The sequence below is a fragment of the Acanthopagrus latus genome, chromosome 20 (assembly GCF_904848185.1).
Source record: "Acanthopagrus latus isolate v.2019 chromosome 20, fAcaLat1.1, whole genome shotgun sequence".
Classification (NCBI taxonomy): Eukaryota; Metazoa; Chordata; class Actinopteri; order Spariformes; family Sparidae; genus Acanthopagrus; species Acanthopagrus latus.
The window spans coordinates 16,142,686-16,160,662 of record NC_051058.1 but is presented as its reverse complement, the minus strand read 5'-3'; the positions used below and the strand labels follow the sequence as shown (position 1 = coordinate 16,160,662).

The following is a 17,977-nucleotide window of genomic DNA, read 5'->3' as shown; positions in this document are numbered from 1 at the left end:
TGTTTGTCTTTCAAAATGCCAAAAGGTGCAGGGAAGAGGTTTGACCGTGGGTGTTAGAATTTACAATAAATTCCCAGCAGTATCGAGGTTTAATGATATTCTACAGGTGTGTGTGTGTGAATGTGTGCCGGTGTGGAGGGTGGTGTGGCCCGAGCCATGGAATCAAATGCATTAGCCGACCATCCGGAATAATGATGATTGATAATGATGTCGTTATAGGTATCTGCAAAGTACCGATACATTCAATTTGTACATTTCATACATAGAATCTTAACATTCCTATAATACATATCATGTGATGTTCAGATGACATGTACACAAGCTAACGTTCCTCCTCAGGGAAAGCTACCTAATAAGACGGCACTGTTTGAGTCAGCAAAGATAGACACCACTGTTCGAGACCACCGTTCGCTTCTCATTTCAGCCGACAGAACTGGGTAGTTTTAACGACAGTCAGAACATTTCAAGCTGTGTTTGTGGCAAGATGTCGAGAGAACTTCCAGCCCTCACTGTGCTCATGAAAGCATTTTTATAGGTCAGCACCGCCGTCCGTCCATTCTTGTGAACTTGATATCTCAAGGACACATTGAAGGAATTTCCAGAGTCCATTTGGACTGAATTTTATACTCGAAAGGTCAAAGGTCAAGGTCACTGTGTCGCCCATATCTCAACAGTTAATGTGATAATGATGACCTTAACATTTTGCACCAATGTGTCATCAGATAAAATGATGATGTGATGACATTTTATAGCCAAAAGTCAAAGGTCAGCATCATTGTGACATCCTGATGTTTTGCAAAACAATGTTTTGGCCTTAGTTCAACGCCACAGCTTAGGAAAAGCAACTTGAGTACAACGTACACTGGCAACGTACAAAGGAACACTACCGACTGGTGACTGGGTTGTTTTTCTTATTCTAAAAGCTTCTTCAGCATGTACTGCATGTTCTGCCCTTTAAGAGAGGCGATTTAGTCATTTTATGAGATTTTTATGGTGCCTTTTAACAGTCAGGGACATTGGATGACTATGAGCATTTTAGGCCACTTTTGGCACATTTACTGTACAGCTGTTGATCAAAGGGCATTATTTATCAGAGACACACTAATGAATAAATGAGCAAAAAAAATCAACACAGATTCAGTTTATAATTGAATCCTGTTCTTTATTCACCATCTAGTTGAATGTGTTTGCCTCAGTAGATCTTCAGTGCCAACAGAGAAAAGGAGATCCCAGTCCGGAACATCTTCCCAGTGCCGGTGATCGGCCGCTACATTCGGGTCAACCCTCGCTCGTGGTTCAACAGCGGCAACATCTGCATGAGAGTGGAGATCCTTGGCTGTCCTATGTCAGGTGACTGGTTTGTATGGACAAAGCAGACACATGAAGAAATCCTGCCAGGGGTAGAAATATGTGCAGAGGGGCATGACAAATTGTCTGTTTTTGATGGTCTGATAGAAAGAGTTCACTCTCCTCTTTTGGTATCCAGTCATGTTGACAGTCTAGGTTTTAAGTACTGACAATTTTCACTGGAATATTTCCCACAGAAAAAGAAAAAAAAAAAGAGTCCTAGCGGAAAATCCACGTAGTGAGATTGTCTGCAGTTGTGTGTGGCAGGACAGGTTGCTGTTGAGTTTTTAATGTGTATTTGCTGACTGGAGCACAACAAATTGAATTGTATCTCATTTGTGTAGGGGGTGGCAGCATAGACCTCAAAGACAGATACATCTCAAAACTCTTGCACAAAGTACCAAAACTTTCTGTAAGGTTAGATTCCAGAGAAAACAGGTTTCTTTGTCATTTGGCAGCACTGAAACTGAACTCGAGGAAAGAGAGCAGGTGTGCAGCATATTTAAGTCTCGACAGACCTGACATCAGCTGGTCATTCCTTTCTTTTGATATCACTAAAGTTAACCACTCCACCGCCTCTAATTCTAGAATATCAGTAACTATTTCCTTGTATTCCCAACAGATCCGAATAATTATTACCACAGACGCAATGAAGTCATAACAACGGACAACCTGGACTTCAGACACCACAGCTACAAAGAGATGAGGCAGGTGAGTCACCAGGAACTGACAAAAAAACAACTTACAGCTCCACAGCTCTTGTTTCTCCCTCAGCAAAGACACCAGAGCGTGGAGAACTAAGACGTCTTGTGCGACTGCGAGCCAGTACCCTACACATCGTGTCCTTTGCAAAGAACAAAGTGTGCAACGGTAACAAATGAACCAAGCGCTGCCAGGCACATGAAAATGCATTAAGCATCTCCTGGGTTGTGTCATTACTTATTCATATAGTTGTCATGAACAGTAGCCTGTTTGTACTGAGGAGGAGGACAGCTGTACTTGTCACTACTTGCACTGTGACTGAGTACTTGTGAAGGTACAAGTGCTGTGAATCATAATCTTCTGTCATGTAGCGGCTCCTGTGTGCCAAACAGTCGACCACAGGTGTCCTCAGCTGCTGTTACTACCCCACAATGACACTTAGTGCAATTGATGCTCCGAACGTATGGCGCATTATAAAAAAGACCTCGAAACATCCATAAAACCATAATAAAATGGCCTTTCTATCCGTGGCTTTCAGGCTAATGTGTGTCATGCAGGGTGTCCAGCCTCAATGGGCCCTTCACAAAAGAAGAAATGACTATTTTTGAGACTCAGCTTCTAAAGCTTTTTCACTCTTGACATTTCCTTTCTCCGTGCGAGTACCTGGTACAATGTGCCCCCCCTCCACAGAAGTTTAAATAGTGCCATGCCAGAACCTCAAAGGGAAAACAGTCCTTTGAGGCTTCTCAGAAAAAAAGTACATGCCCCATGAGATATTTCTTACATTGCTTAAAGGACTCCGCTTTTCTTTCAAAACAACCGAATGTAGGGCAGTGGACATTACAAAGTCACCATGGGTGGGAATTTTTTCTGCTTTCCACAATCGGTTGCATTTGGTTTCTTTAAAGCAACATTATGTAACTTTTTTTAACCTCAAAATTGCAGCTTCAAAATCATGCTGATGGTGAAACGTTGTAATAAGATGAATGGTGTCTCTGTCTCAGCCACTCGGCTCCCCATCACTTGTTACTGCGCTATGTGACTTCAGGATCACAACATTACATACATGTTTACTTCAAGAAACTAGTTTTCAGCATAACATTGTTATGACGTAATGACTTTTGCTTGCAGTTGGCACCTGCAAATTGTTACATACCTGGGATTTGTATTCATGACACAAGTTTGCACTCAGAAACTGTGGGGGGCGCCACATCTCATGAAATTTCTACATATTGTTGCTTTCAGTACCAAAACCTTAAAGAGGAAACATTCCACAGTCGGTTCCACTCGGTTTCTTTAAGAGTAAATAAATACTCCACAGGTAGCATGTCATGGTGCAGATCTCATTATAACTTACGGAGGTGACAGTGGTGTACCAGATGAAGCTGTTTGAACATATTGCTTTTTTTTTTTACTTAAATCCAACAAAATAAATTGGACTGTTAGACCAAACTCTGTTCTAAAAGTGGATGTTTTATAGTCAGGCGGTTTCTTTCTGCCATAAAACCTGTAAAACCACCATCATGAAAACTCTTTTCCTTTTCTATGATATGCAGGCACAGACGGCACCCATGGCATTTACTCAGTAACATCAATTAACCTACGATTACGAAGTGTAAGATGTCAACTAGCTCCAGTCCAATAGCAGATGCCCTGAAGACAAAGATCTTCAAAAAGCATTTTGTTTGCGTGTGCATTTTCTAAATTTGAGTCCGCCTCTGTAACATTAGACTTAAAGAATTTATTGAGAGAATAATTTTGTTGAGGTGGGGTAACTTCGTGTTTCGCAGAAAGTCGGATGGAGGCGGGATCTGCGCGGATCTATTCCAATACAGTCCAGGTATATTTATCAAGGGAACGCAGTGCTTTATTAAATCGTGACCAAGAATTCCGCGGCCAATTTGCAATCCTCCATCGTATGAACAAAAAGCCAGATGTTTGTTTAATGATTTTCTTGCATAGTCGAGATGCGTCGGAGACTTAATTAAAACCTCATCTCTCCCGACTGGTTAATGGCATCAATGCAGGTGCTTTGCTTGACAGCTTGTTAGTCTTCTTCCTGCTGCACTTCCTCTTCCACTCTTCGGCCTGTATGTGTAAATGATAGTTGTGCTATTTTAATCAGCTCCTCTGCAAGCCTGTCTTCATAATTACCCTGACTGCTTTTCACACCTCCTCCTCCTCTCCCTCACTGGCTGGAGAGTTATTAAATAAGGACTGTGACACAGCACTGGTGATATTGTTTTCAAAATTTCTAATAACATGAGGATGAAATTTTTTGTACTATTTTGAGCCCACAAGTACCCAGCCAGCAAAATGTATAATGCCATATCATAATGCAGCTCAGACTCTCTCCGTGGAGCACGAAAACAAAACGATATAACACACACGCACAAAAAAAAAACTTCCAGTCGGGCCCCTCGGGAGCTCTGCAGTTATCACATGCAAAGACATCTGTTATCACTGTTTTTCCATGTTAGTCCTTTACACTTCAAACTCATAAAATACAGAAAATCTGTGGTGGAATAAGCAAAAATGTTTGAATGGTTCACTGGAGCACATTGGTCATAGTTAGAAACTGAAGAAATAGATTTGCAGCACTTGTGACCATTTCACACCGTGAAAGTACTGAATCAGTACATTTTTGACAAACCTGCATTTCTACCTTCTAGCTGATTCAGGGGCGGCTAATTTGTTTTACTCATTTATTGTATATTTGATACAGCAGGAACAAACATATCTCAACTCACTTGGTTGTCCTCGAGCTTTCAGAAGATGGGGTCCGCTTGTTTGATACGCAATGTAATGATCAAACGTTATGTTATTCTGAGCACCATTAAATCTTCATGTCCTTATTGTGACCAGTGTAGAAAGCCATGGAACAGAGCAAGTGAAGCTCAAGCTGAGACTGTTTTAATCAGCGTGTGCATGATTAGGTGGTTTAATCTGTAACCATTATGGTATTCTGTGAGGCGATCATCATTTTTGTGTATAAAATCATTGTCAGTTGTGTAAATTAAATAGAAACTGTCGAAAATGTATTGAGGTCAAATATATTCCATTAAAGTAATAATCATATACTTCGAAAGATTATCCTGACAAAACATGTTAACCTCAGTTATTATATTGGTCAAATTAGATCAATAAATATGAGAGCTGACATCTTATTTACTTTCCACAGCTTATGAAGGTGGTCAACGAAATGTGCCCCAACATCACCCGGATCTATAACATAGGGAAGAGCCACAGTGGCCTCAAGCTGTATGCCATTGAAATTTCCGACAACCCGGGAGAGCACGAAGCTGGTGAGTATATTTAATGCAACAGAGCGCCATTGTTCAGCGTAATGCACGATGATAATAACTGCAGCAGAGGCATCACACTGTGTTCCTCGGAGTGCTTTTCTCAGAACGGCCGCACAGTCACAGCGATTGCAATTTTTAAACCCTCCCTCTATCTTCTCCCCTCATCTCCCCCCTCGTACGAACCAATTGACCAGGTGAACCGGAGTTTCGTTACACGGCGGGTGCCCATGGTAACGAGGTGCTGGGACGAGAGCTGCTCCTCCTGCTGATGCAGTTCATGTGTCAGGAGTATCTGTCTGGCAACCGGCGGATACGTCACCTGGTGGAAGAGACCAGAATCCATCTCCTGCCATCTGTCAACCCCGATGGGTACGAGAAAGCCTTTGAAGTGGTAGGTCTGCGAGACGGCCATTAGTGACCTCATCACCACTTGCCGGCCCTCTGGCGAAAAGAAACAGCGCCGTATCTGCTCAGCAGGTCTTCGTGTGATAAAAGGCACATATGCTGCAGGTGCATGCCAGAAAATTGGCTTGAAAGATCTGTCGCAAATACATACAATGAACGTATGAGTGTAAAAAGTGTGAGTGAAAAATGAAGGTGGCCTGGACAGCTGTGGGATATCACTGAAGCACATGTTGTCGGGTGTGGTCCGTAATCAGAAGCAGGCCTGCTAGATTAAAGGCGCGAGATTAGTGTAACAAAAATAGACAAGTGAGGGAAGTCATGACAGCAGGTCTGACAGTTGTTGGGCTTCTGTACGCTCTGTGACATCATGTTATTTGGTGACCTGATGTGTGAGCGCAGTGTTTGTACTGTAACTCTCCGTTTGAGCTAATCGTACGCCTAATGACTCATTTCCATGTCAGCTCGTACTGGTTTTGCATGTACACGCACACTTAAAGGAGATTAAGCCATTCAACACAGTCTTGAATGGGCAGCTCAAATCATCACATTACTATCGTGGCTGGTGCAAAGATTGAAGCTTCATTAGGCTATAATGTTTGGGTAATCATGAATAATGATGCACCTTATGCTGCAACTCTTCACACTTTCACAGCTTTTAGCCTCTTTTGGCTCATTGTTTTGGTGGTCTAGCTGCACATAGACTTTAAAGGTCCCATATAAAAGAAATTTTCAGGCACAGACTTTTGTTTTTGGTGTCTATTAGAAAAGGTTTTTATGCTTTAATGTTCAAAATACCCTGTATTTTTCTCATACTGCCACCTGCTGAAGCGCCTCTATTCACCATATGTCTTAACACCCTGTTTTAGCCCAGTCTGCTCTGATTGGTCAGCCTTCACAGGCCTGAGCAGGCACAGTGACATCACAACATTGCAAAATGTCCTAAAGGCTTGTTTTTTGCACAGAATCTGAATATAGGCAATTCTCCATGGATTCAGATTTTATAGGATTTATACAGCACCCAGCCCTGCTTTACAGACATATAAGACATGGACACCCACTTCCAGAAATATGGGAGGTTTAAGGTTATGTATATAAAATCATTGCCAGCCAATCTCAGAATGGACACTACCTCACCAACACCAAATGGAAAAGACTCAAGGTAGGTGGCGGCTGGCTCTGACCTGCTAAGAACTTGGATCTTCCGAGTCTGATGAGTGTGTACGTGAGCAGTGTTTTTCTAAAAGTTAGCCATAACAACTTGATTAGCCAAAAAACATATTCAGGCTGTCTCTCTCTGTGTTTGTTTTGGAGTTTCTTCTTTCTCTACTGATTAAAAATGAATTAATGCTTCAATTTCTTTTTGGCTGCCAGCAATGACCTCCTTTATTGACCAGCTTTGTGCATGGACTGCTGGGTGATAACTGTGAGGTCAGTGGTGTTGTATGATGACATCACTGTCCACTTTGCACCTTTCCTTGACCTGTTACGATTGCTGGTTCTCTTAAAGGAGCAAGGCATTGTCACACATCCCATCAAGCCATCAGAATCTTTCTTTACAGACCACCTGCAATTACAGAACTGTTAGTAACTTCCAATTTCTTTTTTTCCCAGGGTTCAGAGCTCAGCGGCTGGTCTCTGGGTCGGTGGAGCAATGACGGAATAGACATCCACCATAACTTCCCCGATCTTAACTCCATACTGTGGGAAGCCGAGGCCAAGAAGTGGATCCCCCGCAAAATGTTCAACCACCATGTACCCATCCCGGAGTGGTACCTTTCCAAAAATGCCTCAGTGAGTCTGATTACCTCAGTCCCCCATCCGGTGCCTCCATGTCTGAAAAAACAATGCAGTGAAAGTTTCCTCTTGTAGATGAAACATGATACAGTGCCCCCTAGGGTGCCCTTCCAGTGGTCAAAACATGGTGAAGTGCCCACTCTCCAATATAAATGCATGAGGTGCCCCTTTTATTTTTTTCCCCCGGCCCTCAAACAACTCGAGTCCTTCACTGGACTCTTGTAATTCCTAGTCATATCATGTGTAACATCCCTTGCACGTAAATGTATGCAATCTTCTCATGTGGGCTCATCTGAAAATCTGCTCGAAATCTCTGGGCTGCAAATGTTGACACACTGAAAGTCTTGCATTTCATCATAATCTTGGGATTTTGTGCTTTAGTTCACGTAAAAGTTAGTTTTTACTGATTCCAATATAAAATGACATTTGATCTTTCATGTGATTGCCATTCAGTTTCCCGTGACGTCACTTATGGGTGACATTTATGACTCCATCTCCTTTGTTTTTGCACCTCCTCCAGTGTAACAAACGAGCCCCCCACCCCGCAGTGAAAACCATCCTATTCTTGAAAAGGCTATAGCAGCCACGTGGGCCTGACAGCGGCGTCTATTTTGGGAGAAGCGGTTGCGCTTGCTGCTTGTGACGACAGAGGCTGTGAGCTAAAATACACCCGGCAGTCTATTTAAAGCTCATCCTCACGAGTGTTATGACGTTACCGAGAACCACGAGTGAGTCACACAGAGCCTCCAGAATAGCTGCTGCAGCTGCGGAGCCGGGATCCCCATCTGTGCTCAGGGAGCTGTGAAAACTGTCCCCGCTCGCCTCGATGACCGGACCAACCGGTGCTTAGAGATCAGAGAGGCTGGTTCAGTTATATGAGCCTGGGCGGCAGCGGGGGGCACATTTATCAGCATCCTCATTATAACGTGCAAATACAAGCGGCAGGATGCTAGCAGCCTCTCGATGAGAACGTGTTCACTTTTCTGAATAAATATTAGCGGGAATAGTTTCCAGCATGGGAGAGTGTGCGGTTTTTTTTCATAGCTTCATTGCTCCCTCTTGAGAGCACATCGCGGCAAAATTGTTTTCAGCATGAGGGAGTTAATTTAGCAAACCACACAGTGCTGAGATGATTGCTCAAATTGCATTATCCTCGCCCCTCCTGTGTCCCCGCTGCAGGTTGCCGTGGAGACCCGGGCTCTGATAGCGTGGATGGAGAAGATGCCCTTTGTGCTAGGCGGCAACCTCCAGGGTGGGGAGCTGGTGGTGACCTTCCCGTACGACAAAACCCGCACCCAAGGGGTGAGCAGGGAGCCGACCCCCACCCCGGATGACCACGTCTTCCGCTGGCTGGCCTTCTCCTACGCCTCCACCCACCGCCTGATGACTGATGCCAGCCAAAGGGTCTGCCACACAGAGGCGTTCGCCAAGGAGGACGGCACCATCAACGGAGCCTCCTGGCACACCGCCGCCGGCAGTCAGTGTCCATAGCTACCGGGGTGTTTTCTAACTGATCCTGACACAGTGTTATGCAGCATTTCTCTGCTTCAGCTCTGAGCCCTTGAGCTGTAGCTTTGTTTAGCACCCGTGAGCGTATCTGCATATTCAGCACCGAAACCCTGTTTGCCTGTTTCAAAGCCTTCTAGGCCTTAACCCTGAGCATCATGTAAGAAATCAAAGGCAGACAAATAAAGAGAAAACAAAATAGAGTGTGATTTCACTATTAAACCAACGCCACAAAACAATAAGTTGGCAGAAACGCTGACCGAAGTTGATGCAGGCGCTCAGACGTGTTTCTCTTTCCTGGCAGGTATGAATGATTTCAGCTACTTGCACACCAACTGCTTTGAGTTGTCGATGTACGTGGGCTGTGACAAATTCCCTCATGAGAGCGAGCTGCCGGAGGAGTGGGAGAACAATCGCGAGTCTCTTCTCGTCTTCATGGAGCAGGTACAGAGGCAAAGCAGCCCCCGCAACTCACACATGCACACAAGGAAACCCGGTCGCACACAAGCGAGCCACATGAGAAACACACTCTTTTTCATATGTTGGAGATATTTCAGGAACACGGTGGTCCATATTTGTTCTGTTTACGCCTCCCACTGAAGTATTTGCTTCAAGGTGCCATGAAATCTGATCAAATCTTTTTACTGGACGATGTCAGTATGTGTGAGTGTGTTCACCAAAAATTTGATTGCAAAAATGGATTCCAGGCTTGAAAGTTTCATTAAAGGAATAGTTCAATTTTCTGAAGTGGGTTGGTGTGATGAACTTAGTCAGTCTGTTACCTTCAGTAGATGGTGGTCCGCATGTCCCCAGTTTGGAGAAGCCACAGGAGGAACAGTGTAGGAAGCTAGCGAGCTGAACTATCACTTTAAACTACTGATCACACAGCACATGATGTGGACTTCAGCTTGTATTTAAAAATTGAAGATGAGTGCTGTTAAACTGAAGCTTGTAAATAACACATCACATCATCACATCATGCATTTAACAATGTGTTGAATTACGAAGCAGATGTTGACGGGGGGTAAACTTGGGGCAGGATTCACACATGATGGCACTGGGTCATGCTTTCTTTTTTGTATGCGCAGGTGCATCGTGGGATCAAAGGCGTGGTGAGGGACCTGCAGGGCCGCGGGATAGCGAATGCGATCATCTCCGTAGAGGGCATCGGCCACGACATCCGCACAGGTACAATACCAGCATCTCACCTGGACATTACATGTATTAACGGTTCTTATGAGCAAGCAGCCAGTGCGAAACAAACACACTCACTTCTAACATTTATTCAGCGTCTGGCTATTTTGCAGCGTATGGATATTCTTTTTTTTCCCCCTCGTCTCTGAAATCTTATGTGAGTAAGCTCTGATTTTGCTATCAAAGCAGCAGAGTCCCTGTGCCCCCCCCCCCCATCTCAGACAAGGCATGAATCACCCTTACAGTAAGTTGTGAGACTGACTAAGGAGCAGAAAACAAAAAGGAGCTGATGTATTCCAGCACCGCCGCAGGTCGGAGTCTGCCTCGATTCACAGTCATAGCCAGTGTCTCCTCTGGATCTGACTATTGATTGTGCGCCCCGGAGGCAATCTCTGCTGATGCCTAAAAAATGCAGCCTTCAAAAGCCAAAGTAGTTTTGTACTTAGAGCGTGAAATCGAATGTCCAAAAGGACATTAGCCATTATTATTCCTGGAACTAAGCATAAGTCACCGCTTCCTCCTAGGATCCTTGCTACTCTCAGTTGCAGTCAGGAAGGATTTTGGGGGTATTTATTTTTGAAAATTGTACCTCTTTCAGCTGCTTTGCATTTTGCTTTGGAGCTGAATTGGAAAAGAGGTATTTGCAAAAGGAGTAGTTCTTCTATCAGGATGAATCAACCATGGTCACTGAGAAGGCATGCAGGGAAGACAGCCTGGACCGAGAATTCATTAGCTCAATTAGCATTTTATATCGAGGCGTTTCAGGAAGCCATTAGATTCCCTCCCGCCGATCTGAATGTGGAGCACAGGTTTCGGGATCGACTATAGATCGGCAGCAGAGGCAGACCTGCCATCGCGTTTCGTTTGTCTCGGCGGTTGCTCAAGCGTGTCAGGTCGGTGTGTGTAGAGGAGTGGAAGGAAGGAAGCAACATTTTTTGTGTGTTTTTTTGTTTTGTTTTGTTTTGTCAGGGAGTCAAAGGCTGAAAATACAACACAAGGGCCCTCGTGTTCTCGGGTCGCATACTGTAAAGGCAGCGCTCATCAGGGAGACACCAAGAAAATCCTTCATGACAAAGCAGAGCTATTTTTAAGACTCTGAATAGGGATACAGAACACCTCGCTTCTCGAAAGTAGAACACAAAGAACTCTCCAACTTTTACTTTGGGGGCTTTATAGATGAAGGCTTTTGCCACTGCTTAGTGGGCCGTTTGTATTCAGCTTTCTAGGACAGGATTTGCATATTGCTGCTGTTGCACAAGTAATCTGTGACGATTAGGATTGTTGTCATTTAGCTTAAAAGGGTAAATCCACCAATTTTACAGGTCTTGGAGTGCACAGCTGCATATGTGAAAAAAGTTGTATAAAGCCTTTTGTGGCTCTAGATGAAGCTGCATGCGATCGATGGCCATGTTGCATTGTAGGTAATGTAGGCGCCAGGTTTTCAGAAGCAATCCATTGGTCTGGTATCGCACTACTTTTGTATTGTTGGACCAGATATCACCTTTTTTATTCTTCAGAATTTTCTTCCTTTTTCTCAAAACCTGCTGCCTACATTACCCACAATGCAACTTCATTGAGTGACATCAGTGGAGGCAGTTTGCCAGATTACATGTAGCTTCCTCTGGAGCCACAAAAGGCTTTATAGTACCTTTTTCCACATATGCAGTAGTACTCCTGATGGACTTGTAAACAGACCTTAATGTGGAGTTAATCTTTACATGTAATGCTTACGTTGTCTCTTATTGGTAAAACCCTTCAGAATAAGACATCCATAGTAAAATGTCTCACCTGTGAGAAACGTTTTGATTGCTTAGTAGGTCAGTATAGATCTATTTGTCTACAAACAGATTTAAAGGATCCAATTTGTTTACTATTCATATGGAGAGGATTATTTTCCCTCAGGATGGCGAAGTCAAGTCCAGTTGTTCATCCAGTCAACTCATTATTGACTCAAACTTTCATGACTGGAGTTCGCCATCCTAGAATAAAAAATGCAGCCAGAGACTACTGCTCAGCTCGTGAAAAAAAAGTTGTATGATGTTAGCCAGTTTACTTGCCATGATGGCCACCAAACTGAAATAGACAAATTTATTGCAAATGTCATGCTTAGTTATTATTCTCTATGGTAGAAGGAACTGGTTAGATACATAAGCCACATTTGAAACTTAATACTGTAGAATTAGCTTATGTGAAGCTACTTTCCTTATGTTTCAGATTTTACTGGAAGAGTGCCTTTATTACTGTCCAGGGGCTGATTGGTCATCAGTGAAATTAAACTACTGATCGACAAGTATCGAAAAAGACATCTGTATGAACATCTGGCAGAATAATGGAAAGGATGCCTACGGAGATAGACCTTTCTATCCTTTTAGTTTAACCAGAAACAGCCGCTATCACTCTTGCCAAAGCCGCAAGACTCTATTTACAGAAAAAAAACAAATAAAACTCATGAAAACCATCTTCATTTGTCTTTGCACTGTTCCAACAATCACTAACTCTGACTTGGTCGTAATAAACAAGTCACATGTTGGATTTAATAATATTGAGAGAGAGAGAGAGAGAGAGAGAGAGAGAGAGAAGCGAAGGAGGGGGAAACGAGCTTGTAGCCAGCCGGCAGTCTCACATGGTGCTGGACCAAATGAAAGAAATCACTGTTGCAATTAGTCACAAATTTTCACAGGTAAGCAAGCAACACCTCAACACAAAAATGTTTGTTTTGTGTGTGTTTCCAGCTGCTGATGGCGATTACTGGCGCCTGCTGAACCCCGGGGAGTACAGGGTGACGGCCAGGGCCGAGGGCTACAGCTTCGCCAGCAAGAAGTGCGAGGTGGGCTACGAGATGGGCGCCACCAGGTGCGACTTCGTCATCGGCCGCACTAACCTGTCGCGCATCAAGGAGATAATGGAAAAATTCAACAAGCAGCCCATCAGATTGCCCATCAGGCAGCTCCAAGCTCGCAGGTCCAGAGCGAGACGTCTGGGAACATAATGACTGTACGAGGAGGGAGCGAGGAAGAATTAACAAAAAAACAAAAAACAAACATCTGCTCTGATCAGACTGGGGTGAACTCCAAGCCCGGGGTTTGGACCCGTGTCAGATTCCTCCAGAGTGCTGTCAGCCGAATTAGTGTTTGAAGATGGAAAAATGTGGATTAATTTAAATGGGATGCTTTATTTGTTTTTTTTTTTGTTTCGTTTTTGTGTTGTTTTTTTTGGTTTTGTTTCATCCCCCAGGCATAAGCTCTCTCTGTGTTCACCGCTGTCATCTCAACTCTTTTCTCGATATCCAGCGTAAAACTTTTAAATATTTCATTCTGTCAGAGTTTGTGTGTGTGACCCCTCTTTTTTTGCAATTTATAATCCACCCCATCATTCCTTGTGACATCATCGCAGATAACGAATATAATCACGTTAGAAGTTATTTTTTTAAATAAAAGAAAATTGAATATATAAGTTACAGACGAGGCAATTAATGTTAACCACTGTGAGACTGTCTTTATGTACATACTTATTAACTTATGTAACACAGTTATGTAAACCATTACAAAAGCTTCATTACCCGCACCTGTACAAGTTTTGGTCCTTTTAGATTCAGTCGACCTTTTGTGCGTCACTGACTGTTTTTTTATACACTTTTTGGCAATTTATTAAATAAAGACTGTTTGCACAAATCGAAATTGTGTGGGTTTAATTCATGTTCACTGTGAAATCTGACAAAGTCACTTTACTTGAAATAAACTGAGGAAACTAATTACCTAAATACTGCCAATTGAAGTCAACCAATCAGTTGTTAGAACTTGTTAGCTTGTATACCCTAAATTCACTAGCCGTTTTTCCTGACTTTTCAACTGCACAGCACAGCAGCTTATCAGCTTGCAAAGGAGCGTAATCAAAAGAGGTTATAATTGTTATTGTTTGTCTACACAAAAGTTCAAAGTATGGGAGGAAATGGTTTTGGCTATTGTTGTGAAAGAAAATCATCAACCCATAAAATGAAGCATTACCGGGAAATTATTCCATAAAAATAAAATAAAAGATTATGATGTTTCTTTCTGAGAAAATTACCAGCCAAAGCATTTCAGAGGCCAAACTAGTAAGACTGATATAAAGAATCGTAAAATAATCATGACCAAAAAGTACAAAAGTAAAAGAAAGTAAATTGAATTACAAAAGAAACATATATAAACATATAGATATAGGCTGTAATTAATCTTCACATTAAACACGACTTCTAGTCACCAGAATTTGTCTGTAGCATATTAAAAGCGTATAAAAGTAGAAAGTGATTTACTGAGATGCTGCTGTTTATTTGTACGATTAAAATCAACTCCGAATCCACTCACTCACTCCTTCCTTGATTGAACATCCCTAATGGGAAATAAACTCCATCTCATTCCCACAACTTGGTTGTAATCACTGTGGTTAATTTTAAGCATCATCTCATTCGATTTCTGCACTTGTGAGATCAAATCTTCGGGAGTGCCGGGGAGGAAAGGCTGTAATTATCAGCGCTCTGCCGGGGCTTTTTTTTTTTCACAGATCGCTGCCTTCTCCTGACAACACCAGCAGCTTTCCTCCTCTCTGGCCAACATGCAATTAGAGGAAGACCTCAACCTCTTATCTCCTCCTCCAAAGGTTATTGAACGAAGGCTCACCCACCTGTCATCATCTCAGTACACTGGAGAGTAGGAGACATATCAGAGCTTGTTAATATTAACGCGCCATCAGTGGCTCCATACCATAGTCTGATGTTTGAATGTGCAGCTGATGGAATGTATTAGTAAGTTATGCAGATGGTGGGGTGTTACGTACAGGGATTATAGAAGCAACTTGCTTCGACAGAAAGTAAAATAAATCTTTATTTCTTACAGATCACAGGGCTCTTGGTGGTGCATTCAAGGGAAGTCTTACGTGCCAAGTTGGCTTTGCATTTAACCAAATAGAGAGGAATGTTCTCAGGTTAAAGACCGCCACAGTGCTTGAGCATTTGTGTGCCTTACATCCTAATTTTAAGATATTAAGTCCCGTGTAGACAAGACAAAATGAAAAACTGTTGTATGTTTTTAAAGAAATATGAAGGATTCTGTATTTAATTGCTTAAAATCAACTAGACTGTTGATAGACATGTTTTTGCTTTGTGTATTTGCATCATACCAGATGTTTTAAACAATGTTCAAACCAAGCAAAATCCACAAGTTTAATTCCTAAAGTTAATGATAATCTCCGAGCTCTCCTCGCGTCGGTAAACCGCTCCAATCAGCAGAATCCGAAGTGACTCCAGCATATCCTCCCCATCTCCCCTCTCTCAACCAAATATGGTCACCTCTGGTGGCAGAAACCAAGACGAGCACTGACATAATGCCACACTTGAGCCTCCAAACGTCTACAAGCCACTCTGTGACGTCACGGTGGGTTTACACTTGTCATCAGACAAAGTTAAGACAAAGTCAGGGGGATCTTTGTAGTTATCAGAGTTCATCCTGTGGGGAACACACTAGTTTTCATGCCAATCCGTCCAGTCGCCGCTGAAACATTTCATACAAGGCCTCAAATGTCAATCTGCTGCTGACGCAAGAGACGAAGTCGGGGGGGGATCAGTGAAGTCGTTAGGATTTGTGCACTGGCACCATGAATGTCTGTACAAAATGTCATGGCAATCCATCCCTAGAGCTGCTAGCTTATGTCGCTAACACACAGCTATCCAGGTCTCTTATCTGTCCGACGGGTATACAGCGACTGCTTTGCATCTTAATCGAATGTTTGTTAGCACAACCACTTGCTCCTTTTGGGCCAAAATGGCAGTTGTCACCATTAATCAGTGGTGGCGCTCATTAAGAATTAGGACTTGTAAGACAAATCGAGGTCCAAACTACTCCCAGATGGACTGCAGGCTGTCCCTGTGAGTGAGGAGGGCGAGGTGTGGTCGGGGGAGTGGTGCTGTACAGTGTGCAGGGTGTGCACTGTGGCCGCTGTGGCCTGCAGCTGTGATACTGTGCAGATGTGTGGGAAGACACAGGCGCAGGCTGACCTTGCCAGCAGTTGAAAGGCCAGCGCTTCTTCAGAAGTCGCTCCAGCCTTTGAAGTGCAAGAGCGGCGGCCTGGATATCACGGGAGCGGGTCGCCATGCGGCGTTGGTAAACCGGCTCTTAACCCTCTGCTGCTCCGGAGCCTCGGAGACGGATTAAACTCTCTGCTGGCTCGATGGACATCAAAGACGACAGGCAGATCGGCAAAGAGCGGGATGGCGGCTGAAAAGTTTGCCGATTTAGTCAATTTAATCAAAACTTTCATTGAAAATCTATGCAGCGGTTGTTGCGATATGAATGTCTCAAGATCAATATTTGCTTGCTTTGTAAATCTGAAAACAACAAATCCTCATTAATGATGAAAAAACACGATCTATCCACTGTTATCTCCTGGCTTAAGCTACAAAAAAGGGAGCTTACATGCAGAATTAGAATGAAAGAGACTTCACTAGCACCAAATGCAAACCATAAGGAGTACAGATGAGCAAAAACTTTGGCGGTGTCTGTGTGGGAGGCTGCTGGAAAGTCAAGAGGTGACTTCCCAGCGAGCCAGTATACCTTTCAAACTGCAGCAGCCCGGCACAGACGTTACCCGTTTGGTTAACGAAGGAAACCGACTCCACCCACCTGCAGACACAGAGCACACAGGACTACACGCTGTGGGTGGCGTCGTCGCACACAGATGGAAGACTGGATTGGGTTTGCGTGTGACGGTGCCGCCACACAGGAGGTTAAGCAGATGATATCTAGTTAGAGAGAAGTGATGGCTTATCTGCACATCATGATTAATTGTAAATGCAACTGGAAAACACACAGAGTGTAACGCTTCAGAATCCTCCCAATCTGTTGTTTTATCATCAGATTTTTCAGGATTTCTCACAGTTTTTTTATGCTGCACAGTATGTGGTAATGAGTGTAGAAAAACAAATATATTGATCCTCACGCTTATCCAAATATATTAAAGACCCTGCCCAGCGGTGCACTATGGATTAGCCCTCTGCTCAGGCTCGATTTGTGCAGCTATGCCAGAGGTGCCGCAGGGCTAACAGAAAGAAAGATGTCAGTAAAGTGCAGTCTGTAGTTTCTGAAAAATAAACAGTTATTAGGGCGAGGCAGCTAAAACACTTGCTGCTGGGGAAGACTGTTGTGACACCTGGGCTGCCTGGGAAGAGGTCTCATCAGGCAGGTCAGTGAAAACACCTGTGGGTGTGTACCTGAGGCGTGCAGGGCCTCAGAACATTAGCTGGAAGGGATGAAAAGGCAAAAAAGTGGTCAAATGGAACGGTCTCTACTGATACAAGTAATTTAGCTTCAAGTACACTGGTGTTCCAAGTTACTGTCTCTTATTAGACTTCTGCACAGAGTAGAAGTAATGTTGGTATTTCATTACCATACTCCCAGAAGCTTGTGTTTACGTGGAGCCAAAAGCCCAAACAGAATATTAGAAATGCTCCATGTGAACACCTCAGTCAAAATAAACAGGCAGAAACCCGAACAAGATGTCATTCAGTTGCAGAGGGGTATTTTCAAACTTTTCATAAACCCCTCATAAAATTGTCCCGTGTAACTATCTTCCAGCTGTGGTTTTTCTGTGCGTGCCGAACATCTTTTCACCAACACTTGTAAAAGATGGACGGCTTCCAAGACAAACTGGTCAACTTGGCAGAGATTGTAATATAAACTCTTAAACTTAACATA

General features: G+C 43.4%; 1 protein-coding gene and 1 long non-coding RNA gene across 2 annotated transcripts in view; one reads left to right on the top strand and one right to left on the bottom strand.

Annotated features, from left to right (window-relative positions):
- Positions 1 to 13,981, top strand: part of cpxm2 (carboxypeptidase X (M14 family), member 2) — a 32,002-nt gene extending 18,021 nt beyond the window's left edge. The window contains exons 6-14 of the mRNA XM_037080332.1: positions 1,200 to 1,350; positions 1,970 to 2,058; positions 5,231 to 5,354; positions 5,549 to 5,745; positions 7,371 to 7,550; positions 8,733 to 9,030; positions 9,364 to 9,503; positions 10,148 to 10,247; positions 12,986 to 13,981. Coding sequence (XP_036936227.1) covers positions 1,200 to 1,350; positions 1,970 to 2,058; positions 5,231 to 5,354; positions 5,549 to 5,745; positions 7,371 to 7,550; positions 8,733 to 9,030; positions 9,364 to 9,503; positions 10,148 to 10,247; positions 12,986 to 13,242 — 1,536 coding nt within the window. The 3' untranslated portion in view covers positions 13,243 to 13,981. The remainder of the gene's footprint in view (positions 1 to 1,199; positions 1,351 to 1,969; positions 2,059 to 5,230; positions 5,355 to 5,548; positions 5,746 to 7,370; positions 7,551 to 8,732; positions 9,031 to 9,363; positions 9,504 to 10,147; positions 10,248 to 12,985) is intronic.
- Positions 13,982 to 14,907: 926 nt separating this feature from the next.
- LOC119009261 lies at positions 14,908 to 16,832 on the bottom strand. Its single transcript, XR_005071673.1, has 2 exons — positions 16,700 to 16,832; positions 14,908 to 16,501 (listed from the first exon to the last, which is right to left on the bottom strand). It is a non-coding gene; the product is annotated as an uncharacterized LOC119009261 (long non-coding RNA).
- Positions 16,833 to 17,977: the final 1,145 nt, after the last annotated feature.